This window comes from Oncorhynchus tshawytscha, linkage group LG32, assembly GCF_018296145.1.
Source record: "Oncorhynchus tshawytscha isolate Ot180627B linkage group LG32, Otsh_v2.0, whole genome shotgun sequence".
NCBI lineage: Eukaryota > Metazoa > Chordata > Actinopteri > Salmoniformes > Salmonidae > Oncorhynchus > Oncorhynchus tshawytscha.
The window spans coordinates 14,871,016-14,892,286 of record NC_056460.1 but is presented as its reverse complement, the minus strand read 5'-3'; the positions used below and the strand labels follow the sequence as shown (position 1 = coordinate 14,892,286).

Sequence of the window (21,271 nt, the reverse complement as noted above, 5' to 3'; positions counted from 1 at the left end):
CCTGGTTCTTTCCCCTGGCAGCAGGCTCCAGTTCCTTTGAGTCTCAGAAGATGGAGCGTCCCTCCATATCGGTCATGTCCCCCACCAGCCCTGCTACCCTCAGAGCCCTCCCCGTCATCCTGCCTGGACAGCTCTCTGTGAGTACTGGATATATGCTGGAACTACACTGGACTATACTGGACTATACTGGACAATTACTGGACAATTACTGGACAATTACTGGACAATTACTGGACTATAATGGACTATTCAGGACTATACTTAACTATACTGGACAATTACTGGACTGTACTGGACTATACTGGACAATTACTGGACTGTAATGGACTATACTGGACTATACTGGACAATTACTGGACTATAATGGACTATACTGGACTATACTGGACTATACTGGACAATTACTGGACTATAATGGACTATACTGGACTATAATGGACAATTACTGGACTATAATGGACTCTACTGGACAATTACTGGACTGTAATGGACTATACTGGACAATTACTGGACTATACTGGACTGTACTGAACTGTAATGGACTATACTGGACTATACTGGACAATTACTGGACTATACTGGACTATACTGGACTGTACTGGACTGTACTGGACTGTAATGGACAATTACTGGACTATAAAGGACTATACTGTACAATTACTGGACTGTACTGGACTGTAATGGACGATACTGGACTATACTGGACAATTACTGGACTATAATGGACTATACTGGACAATTACTGGACTATAATGGACTATAATGGACTATACTGGACAATACTGGACTGTTCTGGACTGTAATGGACTATACTGGACAATTACTGGACTATAATGGACTATACTGGACTATACTGGACAATTACTGGACTGTTCTGGACTGTAATGGACTATATTGGACTATACTGGACAATTACTGGACTGTGCTGGACTGTACTGGACTATACTGGACTATACTGGACAATTACTGGACTATTACTGGACTATACTGGATCTACACTGGACTACACTGGACTACACTGGACTGTACTGGATCTACACTGGACAGTACTGGATCTACACTGGACTATACTGGACTGTACTGGACTGTACTGGATCTACACTGGATCTACACTGCACTGTACTGGATCTATACTGGACTGTACTGGACTACACAGGACTATACTGGACTACACAAGACTATACTGGACTATACTGGACTGTACTGAACTGTACTGGACTGTACTGGACTATACCGGACTGTACTGGACTATACTGGATCTACACGGGACTATACTGGACTATACTGGACTATACTGGATCTACACAGGACTATACTGGACTGTACTGGACTGTACTGGACTGTACCGGACTGTACTGTACTGTACTGGATCTACACAGGACCATACTGGACTGTACTGGACTGTACTGGACTATACTGGACTGTACTATACTGGACTATACTGGACTATACTGGATCTATACTGGACTGTACTGTACTGTACTGAATCTACACAGGACGGTACTGGACTATAATGGACTGTACTGGACTGTACTGGACTATACTGGACTGTACTATACTGGACTATACTGGACTATACTGGATCTATGCTGGACTGTACTGTACTGTACTGAATCTACACGGGACGGTACTGGACTATAATGGACTGTACTGGACTGTACTGGACTATACTGGACTGTACTATACTGGACTATACTGGACTATACTGGATCTATACTGGACTGTACTGTACTGTACTGAATCTACACGGTACGGTACTGGACTATAATGGACTGTACTGGACTATACTGAATCTACACGGGACGGTACTGGACTATAATGGACTGTACTGTACTATACTGAATCTACACGGGACGGTACTGGACAATAATGGACTGTACTGGACTATACTGAATCTACACGGGACGGTACTGGACTATAATGGACTGTACTGGGGAGGCTGGATACATGGATGTGTGGATGGATGGACAGATTTACGAACAACCAACCAGACAGATTGATAGATGGCCTATATTGCACTTTTCACAATGTCCTGTGTAATCCACAACCAATGGTCTACTCTAACCGGATTCATTCAGTCACATTCATCTAATCCCATGATGTTGTTCCTAGGTAAAGCTGTGGTATGACAAAGTGGGCCATCAACTGAACGTCAACGTCCTTCAAGCCATAGACCTGCCCCCCCGACCAGACGGGCGACCCAGGAACCCCTACGTCAAGATGTACTTCCTCCCTGACCGAAGGTAAACCGGTCTCATATTACTAGGGTTAACATGAAGTTGGTCTTATACCTGTGTAAACACACAGTAATTACTGAAGCATATTATCAGTACAGGGGTTCAACACTGTACATGAACTGATAGTTTTCTGTTATATTTCACCATCCTCATAGTGAGTCACAGACCCTTATATGGGCACAGTATGTGACAGATACATACATGACTCGCTGACTTCCGTTGACTCTCCTTCTAAGGTTCGTCTCCCCTCTCCTAACATTCCTCTGCCTTCTCCCCTGTCATGTTCCCAGTGATAAGAGCAAGCGCAGGACCAAGACGGTAAAGAAGAGCGCTGGGCCCAAGTGGAACCAGACGTTCCTGTACTCCCACGTCCACCGCAGGGACTTCAGAGAACGCATGCTGGAGATCACTGTCTGGGACCAACCTAGAATACAGGAGGAGGAGAGTGACTTCCTGGGAGAGGTAAGACACACACACACACACACACACACACACACACTGTTTATAGTACATGTGAATTATATCTTCATTTGTGTCTGTAAATTATTTATGTTCTAATTTTTTATTCATAGATATTATATTTGTGTGTAAATTATTACTGTTTTCAGATTTTTATTTCATAGATTTTAGATGTGTATGAATGTTTTGCTGTTTTGCAAAATGCTATATACCCATTGGTCAGCTGTAATGGAATGTTCGTGTCCTGTATATTTGACTGTGATGTGTGGTTGTCTTACCTGGCTATCTTACGATAAATGCACTCCCTGTAAGTCATTCTGGATAAGATATCGTTGATCATTTCTTTAAACAATAAAAGCTCATTTACGCTTCATAAACATACAGTATACACAGAAAACAAAACACACACACATTCATTTGCACGTATCCGCACACACTTGCAAACTCAAACACGCACAGAGAACCACAGATGGACGCCATCATGTCCTCTATGCTGACGTTGTCTTGTTCTGTATGTCTCTGACTTTCTCTCGTCCTCCTTCTTCCCTCTCTTCCCTCTCACTCCTAGATCCTGATAGAGCTGGAGACTGCCCTGCTGGACGACGTCCCTCACTGGTATAAACTCCAGACCCACGACGTGTCCTCTCTACCTCTGCCCCAGCCATCCCCTTACCTCCCGCGCAGACACGCCTCTCACGACAGCCCCAGCAAGAAACTACAGAGTAAGTGTGTGTTTGTGTGTGTGTGTGTGTGTGCGTGCGTGTGTGCGTGAGAGCGCGAGAGTGTTTGTGCTTGCATGCATGCGTGCGTGCGTTTGTGTGTGTATGTGTGTACAGTATATACATTATGTGTGTGTGTGTGTGCGTGCGTGTGTGTGTGATGTATTGACACTGACCTCGGCATATAGATTCTCGCTGCTACAGTATGACAAGATGAACTTCCTATGAACTTGTCTCCTGTGTGTGTGAGATCGATCGCAACTGCCATGGAAATTCTCAACCCTTCTGTGTGTAAACTCTCTACCCTACTGCGTGTGTGTAACCCTACCTTGTGTGTGTGTGTGTGTGTGTCTGTCCACCGTTGTGCAGGGTCCCATCGCATCATTGACACAGAGTTTGATGATACAGGTATAGCGGTAGTATCTGAAGGTGGGTGGGGGGGCATGGTTACTGTTACCCAGCTTCAAGTAGTGAGAGTCCAGCACTGGAGGAGAGAGGTGTGACCACTTTACAGCTCCCCTCATACCCCAGCCTCTCTAACCATGGGCTACTTCATTTGATCCCAACTGACAACCTCAGAGATGTTTTACATCGGGGGGGGGGAAACAGTTTTACCCCACACTTTGGATTTAACTCTGATTTAAAACAGGCAGGGGCACTTCTACCAGCCCTTTGTAATACCAACGCATACTACAACGACACTATGGTATCACTACAATTCTATTATGGTATGTTTCCTTCCATGATACTGTACACAGCCTTTCTCCTCCTCTGCCGGACTGTAGTAATGCAGCTTGTAGAGCAGATCCACTGGGAGCACTGAGTGCATGGAGCTATAGAGCCATGATGTCGCTGTCCATTCCACTGACGCTGTCACCTGCATGTCTGGTAGTAGAGCCTGTAGTAGTAGTGACTCCGCACAAGATAAGGATACGGTGTATAGACCAGTGCCTGATTCGCACCATAGGGCCAACACGAACTGTGCTGTTCTGGCTCGGCTATTTCAAAAAGGGTACAAGGCTAACTTAGCCTGGGTGCCAGTCAGTTTCTGCCTTTAGCCAAGATGCCGTTGCAAGCTGGCAATGGGGTAACTTTGTGCAATGCAGAAACAGTCCGGTACACAAGTTAGCTCAATACCTGGTGTAACTATCCAATGCAACTCTTCAAATGTAACCAAAAATCTTCCAGTGTAAAATATCCCACTCTGATGTGCAACAGTTTGCAGTCTGTATCATTTGTCCTCTCAGCTCCCTCACGTGGCATGGGTTTGATTAGACTAGAGCTACTATGGGCGACTGTATTAATAGAAGCTGAGCACCAGCATGATCTCTGTAGTTTTGGGGGAACCAAGCGATCACCAGAAGGCGTAGTGAATGTTGAGTGGCGGCGCTCAACACTGACACATTTTGTCAGCAGGTAACATGCTACGACTGCTGATTCCTCCTCCGTATGTGTGTAGGTGCAGAGCGTAACTCAAGGGAGAGGGAGAGGAACAGCACCCTGACTGTCCCAGAGCAGCAGAGACTGGCCCAGCACCGCTCCAGATCGGTGTCCCCTCACCGCGAGGACATAACAAGGGCCCGCTCCCGCCCTGCACACGTCCCCATGCAGAGGTAGCTGCAGTTTCTGTATCACACAGATATACCTAAACTATGTAGCCATACATCGGAATCACGTTGTTGTCACGCTGCCTGGTTCTCGATGAGACTACACCCACACACATCTGCATTCTTCTTTCTTTCTTTCTTTCTTTCTTTCTTTCTTTCTTTCTTTCTTTCTTTCTTTCTTTCTTTCTTTCTTTCTTTCTTTCTCTCTCTCTTTCTCTCTCTCTCTCTCTCTCTCTCTCTCTCTCCCTCTCTCTCTCTCTCTCTCTTTCTCTCTCACTCTTTCTTTCTTCTCTCTTTCTCTCTCACACTCTCTCTCTCACTCTTTCTTTCTTCTCTCTTTCTCTCTTTCTCTCTCACACTGTCTCTCTCACTCTTTCTTTCTTCTCTCTTTCTCTCTCTCTCTTTCTCTCTCGCTCTCTCTTTCTCTCTTTCTCTCTCACACTCTCTCTCTCACTCTTTCTTTCTTCTCTCTTTCTCTCTCTCTCTTTCTCTCTCGCTCTCTCTTTCTTTCTTTCTCTCTCTCTCTCTCTCTCTCTCTCAATCTCCCTCTTTTTCTCGCGCTCTCTTTATACATTACTCTCTATACATTGCCTTGCGAAAGTATAAGTATTCACCCGCCTTGAAATTTTTCCTATTTTGTTGCCTAAAAACCTGGAATTAAAATATATTTTTTTGGGGGGGGGTTTGTATCATTTGATTTACACAACATGCCTACCACTTTGAAGATGCAAAATATTTTTTATTGTGAAACAAACAGAAAACAGAAGACTTGAGCGTGCATAACTATTCACCGCCCCAAAGTCAATGCTTTGTAGAGCCACCTTTTGCAGCAATTACAGCTGCAAGTCTCTTGGGATTTGTCTCTATAAGCTTGGCACATCTAGCCACTGGGATTTTTGCCCATTCTTCAAGGCAAAACTGCTCCAGCTCCTTCAAGATGGATGGGTTCCTGCTGGTGTACAGCAATCTTTAAATAATACGACAGATTTTCAATTGGATTGAGGTCTGGGCTATGACTACTTCATTCTTAATTAAACCCTGCAAGTGTTGCTTTAGCAGTATGCTTAGGGTCATTGTCCTGCTGGAAGGTGAACCTCCGTCCCAGTCTCATATTTCTGGAAGAAATACGGAACCTCCGTCCCTGTATTTAGCGCCATCCATCATTCCTTCAATTCTGACCAGTTTCCCAGTCCCTGCCGATGAAAAACATCCCCACAGCATTATGCTGCAACCACCATGCTTCACTGTGAGGATGGTGTTCTCGGGGTGATGGGAGGTATTGAGTTTGTGCCAGATATAGCATTTTCCTCCATGGCCAAAAAGCTACATTTTAGTCTCATCTGACCAGAGTACCTTCTTCCATATGTTTGGGAAATCTCCCACATGCCTTTTGGCGAACACCAAACAGTGTTTCCTTATTTTTTTCTTTAAGCAATGGCTTTTCTCTGGCCATGCTTCTGTAAAGCCCAGCTCTGTGGAGTGTATGGCTTAAAGTGGTCCTATGGACAGATACTCCCATCTCCGCTGTGGAGCTTTGCAGCTCCTTCATGGTTATCTTTGGTCTCTTTGTTGCCTCTCTGATTAATAACCTCCTTGCCTGGTCTGTGAGTTTTGGTGGGTGGCCCTCTTCTGGCAGGATTGTTCTGGTGCCATATTCTTTCCATTTTTTAATAATGTATTTAATGGTGCTCCGTGGGATGTTAAAGGTTTCGGATATTTTTTTATAACCCAACCCTGATCTGTACTTCTCCACAACCTTGTCCCTTACTTGTTTGGAGAGCTCCTTGGTATTCATGGTGCCGCTTGCTTGGTGGATCATGTGACACTTAGATTGCACACATGTGGACTTGATTTAATTAATTATGTGACTTCTGAAGATAATTGGTTTCACCAGATCTTATTTAGGGGCTTCATAGCAAAGGGGTGAATACATATGCATGCACCACTTTTCTGTTTAGAATTTTTTTCATTTTTTTTTAAACAAGTTATTTTTTTAACTTCACCAATTTGGACTATTTTGTGTATGTCCATTACATGAAATCCAAATAAAAATACATTTAAATTACAGGTTGTAATGCAACAAAATAGGAAAAATGCCAAGGGGGTGAATACTTTTGCAATGCACTGTATATATACAGTACCAGTTTGGACACAGCTACTCATTCAAGGGTTTTTCTTTATACTATTTTCTACATTGTAGAATAATAGTGAAGACATCAAAACTATGAAATAACACATGGTATCATGTAGTAACCAAAAAAGTGTTAAACAAATCAAAATACATTTTACATTTAATATTCTTTAAAGTAGCCACCCTTTGCCTTGATGACAGCTTTACACACTCTTGGCATTCTCTCAACCAGCTTAATGAGTTAATCACCTGGAATCCATTTAAATTAACAGGTGTGCCTTGTTAAAAGTTATGTTGTGGAATTTCTTTCCTTACAAATGCGTTTGAGCCAATCAGTTGTGTTGTGACAAGGTAGGGGTGGTATACAGAAAATAGCCCTATTTGGTAAAATTCCAAGTCCATCTTATGGCAAGAACATCTCAAATAAGCAAAGAGAAACGACAGTTCATCATTACTGTAAGACATGAAGGTCATTCAATCAGGAAAAACCATCAAGCGTTATGATGAAACTGGCTCTCATGAGCACTGCCACAGGAAAAGAAGGCCCAGAGATACCTCTGCTACAGAGGATAAGTTCTTTAGAGTTACCAGCCTCAGAAATTGCAGCTCAAATAAATGCTTCACAGAGTTCAAGTAACGGAAACATCTCAACATCAACTGTTCAGAGGAGACTGCATGGATCAGGACTTCATGGTCGAATTGCTGCAAAGAATCCACTACTTAAGGACACCAATAAGAAGAAGGGACTTGCTTGGGCCAAGAAACACTAGTAATGGACATTAGACAGATGGAAATCTGTCATTTGGTCTGATGAGTCCAAATATCAGATTTTTGGTTCCAACCGCCGTGTTTGAACTTGGTGAATGGATGATCGCCGCTTGTTTGGTTCCCACGTGAAGCATGGAGGAGGTGTGATGGTTTGGGGGTGCTTTGCTGGTGACACTGTCAGTGATTCATTTAGAATTCAAGGCACACTTAACCTGCATGGCTACCACAGCATTCTACAGCGATACCATCTGGTTTATACGCCATCCCATCTGGTTTGCGCTTAGTAGGACTGTCATTTGTTTCTCAACAGGACAATGACCCAACACACCTCCAGGCTATGTAAGGGCTATTTGACCAAGAAAGAGAGTGATAGAATGCTGCATCAGATGACCTGGCCTCCACAATCACCTGACCTCAACCCAATTGAGATGGTTTGGGATGAGTTGGACCACAGAGTGAAGAAAAGCAGCCAACAAGTGCTCAGCATATGTGGGAACTCCGTCAAGACTGTTGGAAAAGCATTCCCTGATGAAGCTGGTTGAGAGAATGCCAAGAGTGTGCAAAGCTGTCATCAAGGCAAAGGGTGGCTACTTTGAAGAATCTAAAATGTAAAGTATATTTTGATTTGTTTTACACTTTTTTGGTTATTACGTGATTCCATATGTGCTATTTCTAGGTTTTCATGTCTTCACTATTATTCACATTCATTCATACCCCTGGGATGACTCTTCAGCACACTCTTATGACTCAAATCAATGACCTTTTATGTCCACCCTATGACAAAACCAACGTTATTTGCGAAATGTTATCACAGTAACACTCAATAACCAAAACCTCAGTAACACTCCTCTCTATGTCCTACCCCATCAGGAGTCTGGATGAGATACATCAGAACCGCCACCACTCCTGCTCCCCCTCTCGTTACCATGACTCCCACGGGGAGCACCGCTCCGGGGACTCGGACTACGAGTACTCTGAGGACAGGTAACATCACCCAGACAGTGGTGGCTGGTGGCCTTTGTTTATTAGGGAGGAGGTTAGACGTTAGATGCTGTAGGTACGGTATCAGAGAGTTTAAGATTTACAGCCGGTCTGAGAATAGTTTGGTGACTTATGGCAGGGAGAGAGTGTGTGCAGGTTATACAGTTCCAGTGTTTGTTTACGGACATATTTTGGTGTATCTTATTTGAGTAGAGCTTTGAGTTCAATATAGGAGTTGATGCCGACATGGTTTCCTCCTTATGTTGTTCATTTGCAATGAAGTACCTGTAGAAGTACAGTATTCCTTTATGCCCAATTATTTCAAAGAGGTTGACCACCAGCTTTTAATTTTTGAGGTTGAAAGTGTCGGATACTCCAAGGACAAGTGGAATAGCAGGCTACGTTAGTACTGTTCTATACTAATAATTACTAATACGACTAACAGTCTAATGCAAAAGTCTCTTACTAAAAGGTTAATATCATATTTATTATTATTGATACTGAATCAAAATTATGATTTCATGATTTCTTCTCATTCATTTCTCATGAGCGGCTTTGTCTGATTTGACCATCCTCTTACGTTGTTGTTTTTGACTGGTTGTTCGGTTCACCCATCGCCATGGCAATCACAGTGAGGTCCTCGAGATGCACAGGTCTATCCGAGGCGGGAGTGCCGAGTGCCTGCACACAAACAGGTAAACAAAAACAACAACAACCAAAAAGCCAGAGACGTTACTGTTATCGTCCCTCTACCCATCATCTTTCTTCTACTGTATTACCCATCATTCATTGCATTGTCATTCAATGTCAACAGCGCCATGTTAACTCGGTCAGTGATACTACAGTCTATGGTTGTGATATAGAGAGTGTATGTCATGTATCACGTACCAATGTTTTTGTTCAATGTGATGTGTTCCTATTCCATGTGCTGCATCAATGTTCGCTTTTTGTGTCTACCTGCATAGAAGGTGGACAATGTGAAAGTCGTCTTTGTAATGTGTTCAGCTTGATCCTGTTTTAGAATATCGATGAATTCGTTCCAGACACAAAGGGACATGTTTTTTCACCCGAGAGGTCAAACGTAGTACCACACACTCTCCATGACACCATAAAAACATTGAGTTTATGTTGGTTTCAAACAGATTATCATAGATTCCAGAATAGCTCTATCGTTGACCTCAGAATAGTATGAAAATCTCTCTTGGTGAATGACATTTTTGTCTGAACATTTTATCTATAGCAGATTAATGTTATTTTTGCCTGGATGTTTTATTTATACAATTGTATTGTTTTTTTCCCCTCTTCTGTTTTTCTTCTCCTCTCAATCAATGCACGGTCTACACTCAAATAACTACACAGGGGCGTAGCTAGGTCCAGCAATACACTACCACCCAAAATGCCCCTATTAGTCAATGGTATAAACAAGGACATATACAGGTAAGAGAGTAGAATAAGAAAACCCTGCTCTCTTTCCCTTTTCTCTTCCCCAAAACCTGAACTCAACTCATCGTTGGCATTTTGTGGCTTATGATGTTGTATCAACGTTCTCTCAACGTAATTGATTCCCCACCCCGACTCCTAACAGAGCTTTTCTGAATCGATGTGGTACCACTCTCCGAGGGTGTCTCAGGGGGAGTTGGGATATGCAAAAAACACATTTCCAATTGGACAAATATAAGCGTCCACCAAATTATTATTGATCATAATATGAATACCCTGGACCAGATCTGTTACAGTAGTACTATAGTAGTACTTCACTGTCTATTTGAATACTATCATCCTATGTACTGTCCTATACACAGTAGATATATTACATGCTTGGTTTCCCCATGCTATAATGCTTTGACATGTGCACCTTAAAATCGGTTTAGATGGACTTATATAATCAGCATTACATTTCATCTCCATACATATAATGGGCGGCAGGACAATGCCCAATCCCTACTTTCACCGTGTCCTCTGTTGTCGTCTATGTCTTGGGCCTCCATCAGACAATCCCCCATCACTACAGAGTAGTTGGGGAGAGGAAATACTGAGAATGGGGATTAGGATGGAGTAGATGTGATATTCTGGTGTCAAACCTGGATATTCCTCCTCCGTGCCTCAAGCTCCAGGGATGTCCATCTGACGTTTTTATTGCGTTGCTGTTTTTATATGGTTTGTTTGTTGACTTCAGTGTCACTGTTGGGTTTCCTTGTACGTCTTTATCATGGTTCATTATTTGGCCTCTCCTTCCTTTGGCATGCATGTCAAATCTAGGTTTTCTTTCCTTTCTTGCATGCGTCTATACCATCTACCACGGATTCACACGCGTGTAGCAACACCCTCCCTGCATGCCTAAAGAGCAAGCCTCACCGGGGGCATCAGGGAGGTGGCGGTCCCGCCTCCCGTAGCGTCCTCACGCACCGTGTGCTCAGGTTCACTGATGAGGTCACCGTTAGGTAAGAAACCCATTACCCCGGACAGACGCTCTACTCGCTCCCTTCGTCCTCTGCCCTTCCACCCCCAACGGACTTCACCTCTCCACCCCCGACCCCACGGGTGATCCTCTCCCACCGCCCAACAGGCCTGCCTTTGCACTCCACCGTCCATCCCTTCGTGAGGGATCGAATGCTCATCCTTAACCTCAACTTGTGGAAGACCACAGGACACACAACAGGGTTGACTGTATTAAACAGCAAACAACTAAGTCCTTATTGGCACACTGCAACCCATAGCATACATTGGGGCTCTGTGTCATGTGAGGCATGTGATGCCAGTTGGACACAGCATCTTTTACAGTGTTGTGTTGACGTCCATGGTTCCAACAAAGACCATGACATGAGAAATGGCAAGGTCCTCGGCTGTAGTAGGCTCCCTGCCAGAGAGAGGGGAGAGAGAAAGAGATTGTGTGTGTGTGATAGAGTATTTGTGCTGTAGTATGTCTGCTCACGCAAATCTCACCCAGTCCACTCTCCTCTTCCACCAAGAGCAAGTTCCCATGGCAACGCTCCAACCTTCCCATCAGGTGGACTGACTGTACAGTATGGCCGCAAAGGACCACTATTGTAATGAATGGAGGTTTACAACCCCCTTATAAGTTGTATCTAATGTTTGTTCCTTCTTTTCTTTCTGTTTCTCGTTTCCCCCTCCCACCTCTATTTGCAATTCCTTCCTTCTGTCTTGGACTCTTTATTTCCCTCGATTCTCTCTCTCTTTCTTTGTTTTTTCTCACTCTACCATTCCTTCTCTCTGTCTTGCACTCTTCCTTTCACTCCGTCCCGCCGCTCTTCCTCTTTTCCCTTCCTTCTCTTCCCTCTGTGCTACTGTAGTGATCTGCAGCCCAGTCTGGACCGGGTGAGGAGTGCCAGCACCACCTGCCTCAGACCTGACACCAACCTCCACTCTCCTGATAAAGACAGGTACACACACACCAGCATCCACTCTCCTGATAGAGACAGGTACACACACACACCAACCTCCACTCTCCTGATAGAGACAGGTACACACACCAGCATCCACTCTCCTGATATAGACAGGTACACACACACCAACCTCCACTCTCCTGATAGAGACAGGTACACACACACCAGCATCCACTCTCCTGATAGAGACAGGTACACACACACCAGCATCCACTCTCCTGATAGAGACAGGTACACACACACACCAACCTCCACTCTCCTGATAGAGACAGGTATACACACACCAACCTCCACTCTCCTGATAGAGACAGGTACACACACACCCACCTCCACACTCCTGATAGAGACAGGTACACACACACACACACCTCCACTCTCCTGATAGAGACAGGTACACACACACCAACCTCCACTCTCCTTATAGAGACAGGTACACACACACCAACCTCCACTCTCCTGATAGAGACAGGTATACACACACCAACCTCCACTCTCCTGATAGAGACAGGTACACACACACCCACCTCCACACTCCTGATAGAGACAGGTACACACACACCAGCACCCACTCTCCTGATAGAGACAGGTACACACACACCAGCATCCACTCTCCTGATAGAGACAGGTACACACACACACCAACCTCCACTCTCCTGATAGAGACAGGTATACACACACCAACCTCCACTCTCCTGATAGAGACAGGTACACACACACCCACCTCCACACTCCTGATAGAGACAGGTACACACACACACACACACACCTCCACTCTCCTGATAGAGACAGGTACACACACACCAACCTCCACTCTCCTGATAGAGACAGGTACACACACCAGCATCCACTCTCCTGATATAGACAGGTACACACACACCAACCTCCACTCTCCTGATAGAGACAGGTACACACACACCAGCATCCACTCTCCTGATAGAGACAGGTACACACACACCAGCATCCACTCTCCTGAGAGAGACAGGTACACACACACACCAACCTCCACTCTCCTGATAGAGACAGGTATACACACACCAACCTCCACTCTCCTGATAGAGACAGGTACACACACACCCACCTCCACACTCCTGATAGAGACAGGTACACACACACACACACCTCCACTCTCCTGATAGAGACAGGTACACACACACCAACCTCCACTCTCCTTATAGAGACAGGTACACACACACCAACCTCCACTCTCCTGATAGAGACAGGTATACACACACCAACCTCCACTCTCCTGATAGAGACAGGTACACACACACCCACCTCCACACTCCTGATAGAGACAGGTACACACACACCAGCATCCACTCTCCTGATAGAGACAGGTACACACACACACCAACCTCCACTCTCCTGATAGAGACAGGTATACACACACCAACCTCCACTCTCCTGATAGAGACAGGTACACACACACCCACCTCCACACTCCTGATAGAGACAGGTACACACACACACACACCTCCACTCTCCTGATAGAGACAGGTACACACACACCAACCTCCACTCTCCTGATAGAGACAGGTATACACACACCAACCTCCACTCTCCTGATAGAGACAGGTACACACACACCCACCTCCACACTCCTGATAGAGACAGGTACACACACACCAGCATCCACTCTCCTGATAGAGACAGGTACACACACACACCAACCTCCACTCTCCTGATAGAGACAGGTATACACACACCAACCTCCACTCTCCTGATAGAGACAGGTACACACACACCCACCTCCACACTCCTGATAGAGACAGGTACACACACACACACACCTCCACTCTCCTGATAGAGACAGGTACACACACACCAACCTCCACTCTCCTTATAGAGACAGGTACACACACACCAACCTCCACTCTCCTGATAGAGATAGGTATACACACACCAACCTCCACTCTCCTGATAGAGACAGGTACACACGCACCCACCTCCACACTCCTGATAGAGACAGGTACACACACACCAACCTCCACTCTCCTGATAGAGACAGGTACACACACACCAGCACCCACTCTCCTGATAGAGACAGGTACACACACACCAGCATCCACTCTCCTGATAGAGACAGGTACACACACACACCAACCTCCACTCTCCTGATAGAGACAGGTATACACACACCAACCTCCACTCTCCTGATAGAGACAGGTACACACACACCCACCTCCACACTCCTGATAGAGACAGGTACACACACACCAACCTCCACTCTCCTTATAGAGACAGGTACACACACACCAATCTCCACTCTCCTGATAGAGACAGGTACACACACACCAACCTCCACTCTCCTGATAGAGACAGGTATACACACACCAACCTCCACTCTCCTGATAGAGACAGGTACACACACACCCATCTCCACACTCCTGATAGAGACAGGTACACACACACCAACCTCCACTTTCCTGATAAAGACAGGTACACACACACCAACCTCCACTCTCCTTATAGAGACAGGTACACACACACCAACCTCCACTCTCCTGATAGAGACAGGTACACACACACCAACCTCCACTCTCCTTATAGAGACAGGTACACACACACCAACCTCCACTCTCCTGATAGAGACAGGTACACACACACCAACCTCCACTCTCCTGATAGAGACAGGTACACACACACCAGCATCCACTCTCCTGATAGAGACAGGTACACACACACCAACCTCCACTCTCCTGATAGAGACAGGTACACACACACCAGCATCCACTCTCCTGATAGAGACAGGTACACACACACCAACCTCCACTCTCCTGATAGAGACAGGTACACACACACCAACCTCCACTCTCCTGATAAAGACAGGTACACACACACCAGCATCCACTCTCCTGATAGAGACAGGTACACACACACCAACCTCCACTCTCCTGATAAAGACAGGTACACACACACCAGCATCCACTCTCCTGATAAAGACAGGTACACACACACCAACCTCCACTCTCCTGATAGAGACAGGTACACACACACCAACCTCCACTCTCCTGATAAAGACAGGTACACACACACCAGCATCCACTCTCCTGATAAAGACAGGTACACACACCATCCTCCTCTATAGGAGATAACCTACTGCACCTCCTTTTCTGGGTTTACAATGTTTCTTTAGTAGTTGAACATTTCTTTATTCTCTCAAATACTGTAAAAAAAACAATAATTTGAGTGTTCTATTTTCCCAGAGTATACCAATATGTTGAATCAACAAAGATTCAATATCACTTCACCCGTTCTTGTCATGCATGCTATCTATCAATTTTTCACCACTAGCTCCTCAGTGTATATTGAGAGGTGCTGGCAACACAGTGACTACAAATAACAGCTCTTTCACATTGACCTGCACAATAATTCACACCTACTGTCGCTGAGTGTTTTGGCCAGCAGAGGCATTCTAGTTGCCAGGGAATCCCAATGCTTTTATCTCGTTCTAAACTAACCCAGCCCTCCCTCCACTCACTGTGTCCCTCTCCCTGTTTCCCCACCTGGGGGATGCTTCCCCCCACCACACCTCAAGATGCTCCAACTCTCTGCCCCGCAGACAGCCCACAGGCCCCAGGATTTTAGTAGAGCAGGCCTCTCCAGAGGAAGAAAGGTACTGGGTGCCGACCTAGCCCTACCCTTACCTCCCAGGACCCAAGCTGCAGTCCTGCTACTGTACTTGCTTAGCACTGCGTGGCTACTATAGTTTTCCTCTAACCATAAGCCAAACCCTTGCGCTAGCCCTGTCCTAAACCTGACCCTAACCCTGCACTTTGTAGCTTTCCTAGATGTTCTAGATTACAGTGTAAGCTGGTGGGTTGTTGTAACGCTGCAGTTACTGCTCCTCTTGCTGCTTCATCTTACAGACCTGCACCTGACTTCCTGCTTCCTCTGCTACACATCTGACTTCCACGTGCTCTGTTGTCATGGTGTTGTGATGTTTCTGTTCTGAACAGTTAGTAGCAAGCAATGTAGTAGTGCAACATAGTCGTCTAACATGTTGCATCAACATTTTTTTTAAGCAAAATCATTTCAGCCAAATCGCGTCTTTTATTTTAAATAAAACACCAGCCGACCACGCATTAAAGATCCGTCTTTAGTTTTGTTTCTCCATTGGGTTACCCATCCTCCATTTTGTCTTCTTCTCATGTCCTCCACGTCACAGGCAGTCAGGGAGCTTGGGCAGACCTGACAGTCAGAGAGGTAACAGCAAGAAAGGCCTGGAGGCTGACAGGTAAGGTCATTCTTTCATTCATTCATTCACCCCATCCCTCTCTCATACACCCCCATTCATCCTGTCCTCTATCTGGATGGAGATCGTTGCTCTTCAAATCTAGAATGTGTTGACGTCTGATGTCAATCTGAATTGTTACAAATTGTGCCATTGTTGTGAATGCAATTTAGCAGCACAGCAAAACCTTTTCTAAATGAGCGTTGTTAAGATGTACTGTCAGTAGACCCATAGCCCTAGTTCTGTGTTTTCTTGAATTGTTATGTCCTTCATTTGTTGTGTTCTGGTTCATTGTGGGCCATAAGGTCTTTCATGATGTTGTATATGATTTACATTGTGGGCCATAAGGTATTTCATGATGTTGTATATGATTTACATTGTGGGCCATAAGGTCCTTCATTATGTTGTATATGATTTACATTGTGGGCCATAAGGTCCTTCATTATGTTGTATATGATTTACATTGTGGGCCATAAGGTCCTTCATTATGTTGTATATGATTTACATTGTGGGCCATAAGGTCCTTCATTATGTTGTATATGATTTATATTGTGGGCCATAAGGTCCTTCTTTATGAATATTGCCATACGGTCCTTCATTAATATGATTTACATTGTGGGCCATAAGGTCCTTCATTATGTTGTATATGATTTACATTGTGGGCCATAAGGTCCTTCATTATGTTGTATATGATTTACATTGTGGGCCATAAGGTCCTTCATTATGTTGTATATGATTTACATTGTGGGCCATAAGGTCCTTCATTATGTTGTATATGATTTACATTGTGGGCCATAAGGTCCTTCATTATGTTGTATATGATTTACATTGTGGGCCATAAGGTCCTTCATTATGTTGTATATGATTTACATTGTGGGCCATAAGGTCCTTCATTATGTTGTATATGATTTACATTGTGGGCCATAAGGTCCTTCATTATGTTGTATATGATTTACATTGTGGGCCATAAGGTCCTTCATTATGTTGTATATGATTTACATTGTGGGCCATAAGGTCCTTCATTATGTTGTATATGATTTACATTGTGGGCCATAAGGTCCTTCATTATGTTGAATCTGATTTACATTGTGGGCCATAAGGTCCTTCATTATGTTGAATATGATTTACATTGTGGGCCATAAGGTCCTTCATTATGTTGTATATGATTTACATTGTGGGCCATAAGGTCCTTCATTATGTTGTATATGATTTACATTGTGGGCCATAAGGTCCTTCATTATGTTGAATCTGATTTACATTGTGGGCCATAAGGTCCTTCATTATGTTGTATATGATTTACATTGTGGGCCATAAGGTCCTTCATTATGTTGTATATGATTTACATTGTGGGCCATAAGGTCCTTCATTATGTTGTATATGATTTACATTGTGGGCCATAAGGTCCTTCATTATGTCCTTCATTTGTATATGATTTACATTGTGGGCCATAAGGTCCTTCATTATGTTGAATCTGATTTACATTGTGGGCCATAAGGTCCTTCATTATGTTGAATCTGATTTACATTGTGGGCCATAAGGTCCTTCATTATGTTGAATCTGATTTACATTGTGGGCCATAAGGTCCTTCATTATGTTGAATCTGATTTACATTGTGGGCCATAAGGTCCTTCATTATGTTGTATATGATTTACATTGTGGGCCATAAGGTCCTTCATTATGTTGAATATGATTTACATTGTGGGCCATAAGGTCCTTCATTATGTTGAATATGATTTACATTGTGGGCCATAAGGTCCTTCATTATGTTGAATCTGATTTACATTGTGGGCCATAAGGTCCTTCATTATGTTGAATATGATTTACATTGTGGGCCATAAGGTCCTTCATTATGTTGAATTGATTTACATTGTGGGCCATAAGGTCCTTCATTATGTTGTATATGATTTACATTGTGGGCCATAAGGTCCTTCATTATGTTGTATATGATTTACATTGTGGGCCATAAGGTCCTTCATTATGTTGAATATGATTTACATTGTGGGCCATAAGGTCCTTCATTATGTTGAATATGATTTACATTGTGGGCCATAAGGTCCTTCATTATGTTGAATATGATTTACATTGTGGGCCATAAGGTCCTTCATTATGTTGTATATGATTTACATTGTGGGCCATAAGGTCCTTCATTATGTTGAATCTGATTTACATTGTGGGCCATAAGGTCCTTCATTATGTTGAATCTGATTTACATTGTGGGCCATAAGGTCCTTCATTATGTTGAATATGATTTACATTGTGGGCCATAAGGTCCTTCATTATGTTGTATATGATTTACATTGTGGGCCATAAGGTCCTTCATTATGTTGAATATGATTTACATTGTGGGCCATAAGGTCCTTCATTATGTTGTATATGATTTACATTGTGGGCCATAAGGTCCTTCATTATGTTGTATATGATTTACATTGTGGGCCATAAGGTCCTTCATTATGTTGTATATGATTTACATTGTGGGCCATAAGGTCCTTCATTATGTTGTATATGATTTACATTGTGGGCCATAAGGTCCTTCATTATGTTGTATATGATTTACATTGTGGGCCATAAGGTCCTTCATTATGTTGTATATGATTTACATTGTGGGCCATAAGGTCCTTCATTATGTTGAATATGATTTACATTGTGGGCCATAAGGTCCTTCATTATGTTGTATATGATTTACATTGTGGGCCATAAGGTCCTTCATTATGTTGAATCTGATTTACATTGTGGGCCATAAGGTCCTTCATTATGTTGAATCTGATTTACATTGTGGGCCATAAGGTCCTTCATTATGTTGTATATGATTTACATTGTGGGCCATAAGGTCCTTCATTATGTTGAATCTGATTTACATTGTGGGCCATAAGGTCCTTCATTATGTTGTATATGATTTACATTGTGGGCCATAAGGTCCTTCATTATGTTGTATATGATTTACATTTGGGCCATAAGGTCCTTCATTATGTTGTATATGATTTACATTGTGGGCCATAAGGTCCTTCATTATGTTGAATCTGATTTACATTGTGGGCCATAAGGTCCTTCATTATGTTGTATATGATTTACATTGTGGGCCATAAGGTCCTTCATTATGTTGAATCTGATTTACATTGTGGGCCATAAGGTCCTTCATTATGTTGTATATGATTTACATTGTGGGCCATAAGGTCCTTCATTATGTTGAATCTGATTTACATTGTGGGCCATAAGGTCCTTCATTATGTTGTATATGATTTACATTGTGGGCCATAAGGTCCTTCATTATGTTGTATATGATTTACATTGTGGGCCATAAGGTCCTTCATTATGTTGAATCTGATTTACATTGTGGGCCATAAGGTCCTTCATTATGTTGTATATGATTTACATTGTGGGCCATAAGGTCCTTCATTATGTTGTATATGATTTACATTGTGGGCCATAAGGTCCTTCATTATGTTGTATATGATTTACATTGTGGGCCATAAGGTCCTTCATTATGTTGAATCTGATTTACATTGTGGGCCATAAGGTCCTTCATTATGTTGTATATGATTTACATTGTGGGCCATAAGGTCCTTCATTATGTTGTATATGATTTACATTGTGGGCCATAAGGTCCTTCATTATGTTGAATCTGATTTACATTGTGGGCCATAAGGTCCTTCTTTATGTTGTATATGATTTACATTGTGGGCCATAAGGTCCTTCATTATGTTGTATATGATTTACATTGTGGGCCATAAGGTCCTTCATTATGTTGTATATGATTTACATTGTGGGCCATAAGGTCCTTCATTATGTTGTATATGATTTACATTGTGGGCCATAAGGTCCTTCATTATGTTGAATCTGATTTACATTGTGGGCCATAAGGTCCTTCATTATGTTGTATATGATTTACATTGTGGGCCATAAGGTCCTTCATTATGTTGAATATGATTTACATTGTGGGCCATAAGGTCCTTCATTATGTTGTATATGATTTACATTGTGGGCCATAAGGTCCTTCATTATGTTGTATATGATTTACATTGTGGGCCATAAGGTCCTTCATTATGTTGTATATGATTTACATTGTGGGCCATAAGGTCCTTCATTATGTTGAATATGATTTACATTGTGGGCCATAAGGTCCTTCATTATGTTTGTATATGATTTACATTGTGGGCCATAAGGTCCTTCATTATGTTGAATCTGATTTACATTGTGGGCCATAAGGTCCTTCATTATGTTGTATATGATTTACATTGTGGGCCATAAGGTCCTTCATTATGTTGAATATGATTTACATTGTGGGCCATAAGGTCCTTCATTATGTTGTATATGATTTACATTGTGGGCCATAAGGTCCTTCATTATGTTGTATATGATTTACATTGTGGGCCATAAGGTCCTTCATTATGTTGAATATGATTTACATTCTTTACCATTTATATCATTTAGCTTTCTTTCGTTTGTTTGTTCTTTTCTTTCCACGTGGCCTGTTGATGCCAGTCGTATCCAGCCCACCTCTATACTGAGGGGCAGTAGGGGGAGAGGGGGACCGCTGCGCCCCTTTAACCAGACACCCCTGGGGGGATCTGCCCCTAACTCACCACGACAGGACAGGTGCATGCTGGTGCCCTAAAATATACCCCCTTAGCACCTCCTTGTTGTACCCCTTTGTCCCGTTTTGACCTCTGTGCTCCCTATACCCACTGTCCTGCTGCTCGGATTGATTGTGGGAGCAGTAAACCAATCCTATTG

General features: G+C 43.4%; 1 protein-coding gene across 15 annotated transcripts in view; it reads left to right on the top strand.

Annotated features, from left to right (window-relative positions):
• The window catches only part of LOC112235427 (regulating synaptic membrane exocytosis protein 1-like), a 64,451-nt gene that overhangs the window by 25,097 nt on the left and 18,083 nt on the right, over positions 1–21,271 (top strand). For 5 of the 15 annotated variants that reach the window (XM_042310686.1, XM_042310683.1, XM_042310687.1 and 2 more), the window contains 12 exons: positions 22–137; positions 2,113–2,243; positions 2,528–2,699; positions 3,265–3,418; positions 3,785–3,844; positions 4,875–5,028; positions 8,792–8,905; positions 9,535–9,597; positions 12,214–12,303; positions 15,845–15,922; positions 16,475–16,543; positions 21,020–21,133. In XM_042310686.1, coding sequence (XP_042166620.1) covers positions 22–137; positions 2,113–2,243; positions 2,528–2,699; positions 3,265–3,418; positions 3,785–3,844; positions 4,875–5,028; positions 8,792–8,905; positions 9,535–9,597; positions 12,214–12,303; positions 15,845–15,922; positions 16,475–16,543; positions 21,020–21,133 — 1,315 coding nt within the window. The remainder of the gene's footprint in view (positions 1–21; positions 138–2,112; positions 2,244–2,527; positions 2,700–3,264; positions 3,419–3,784; positions 3,845–4,874; positions 5,029–8,791; positions 8,906–9,534; positions 9,598–12,213; positions 12,304–15,844; positions 15,923–16,474; positions 16,544–21,019; positions 21,134–21,271) is intronic. The other 10 variants (XM_042310697.1, XM_042310688.1, XM_042310682.1 and 7 more) reach the window with 8 other exon arrangements.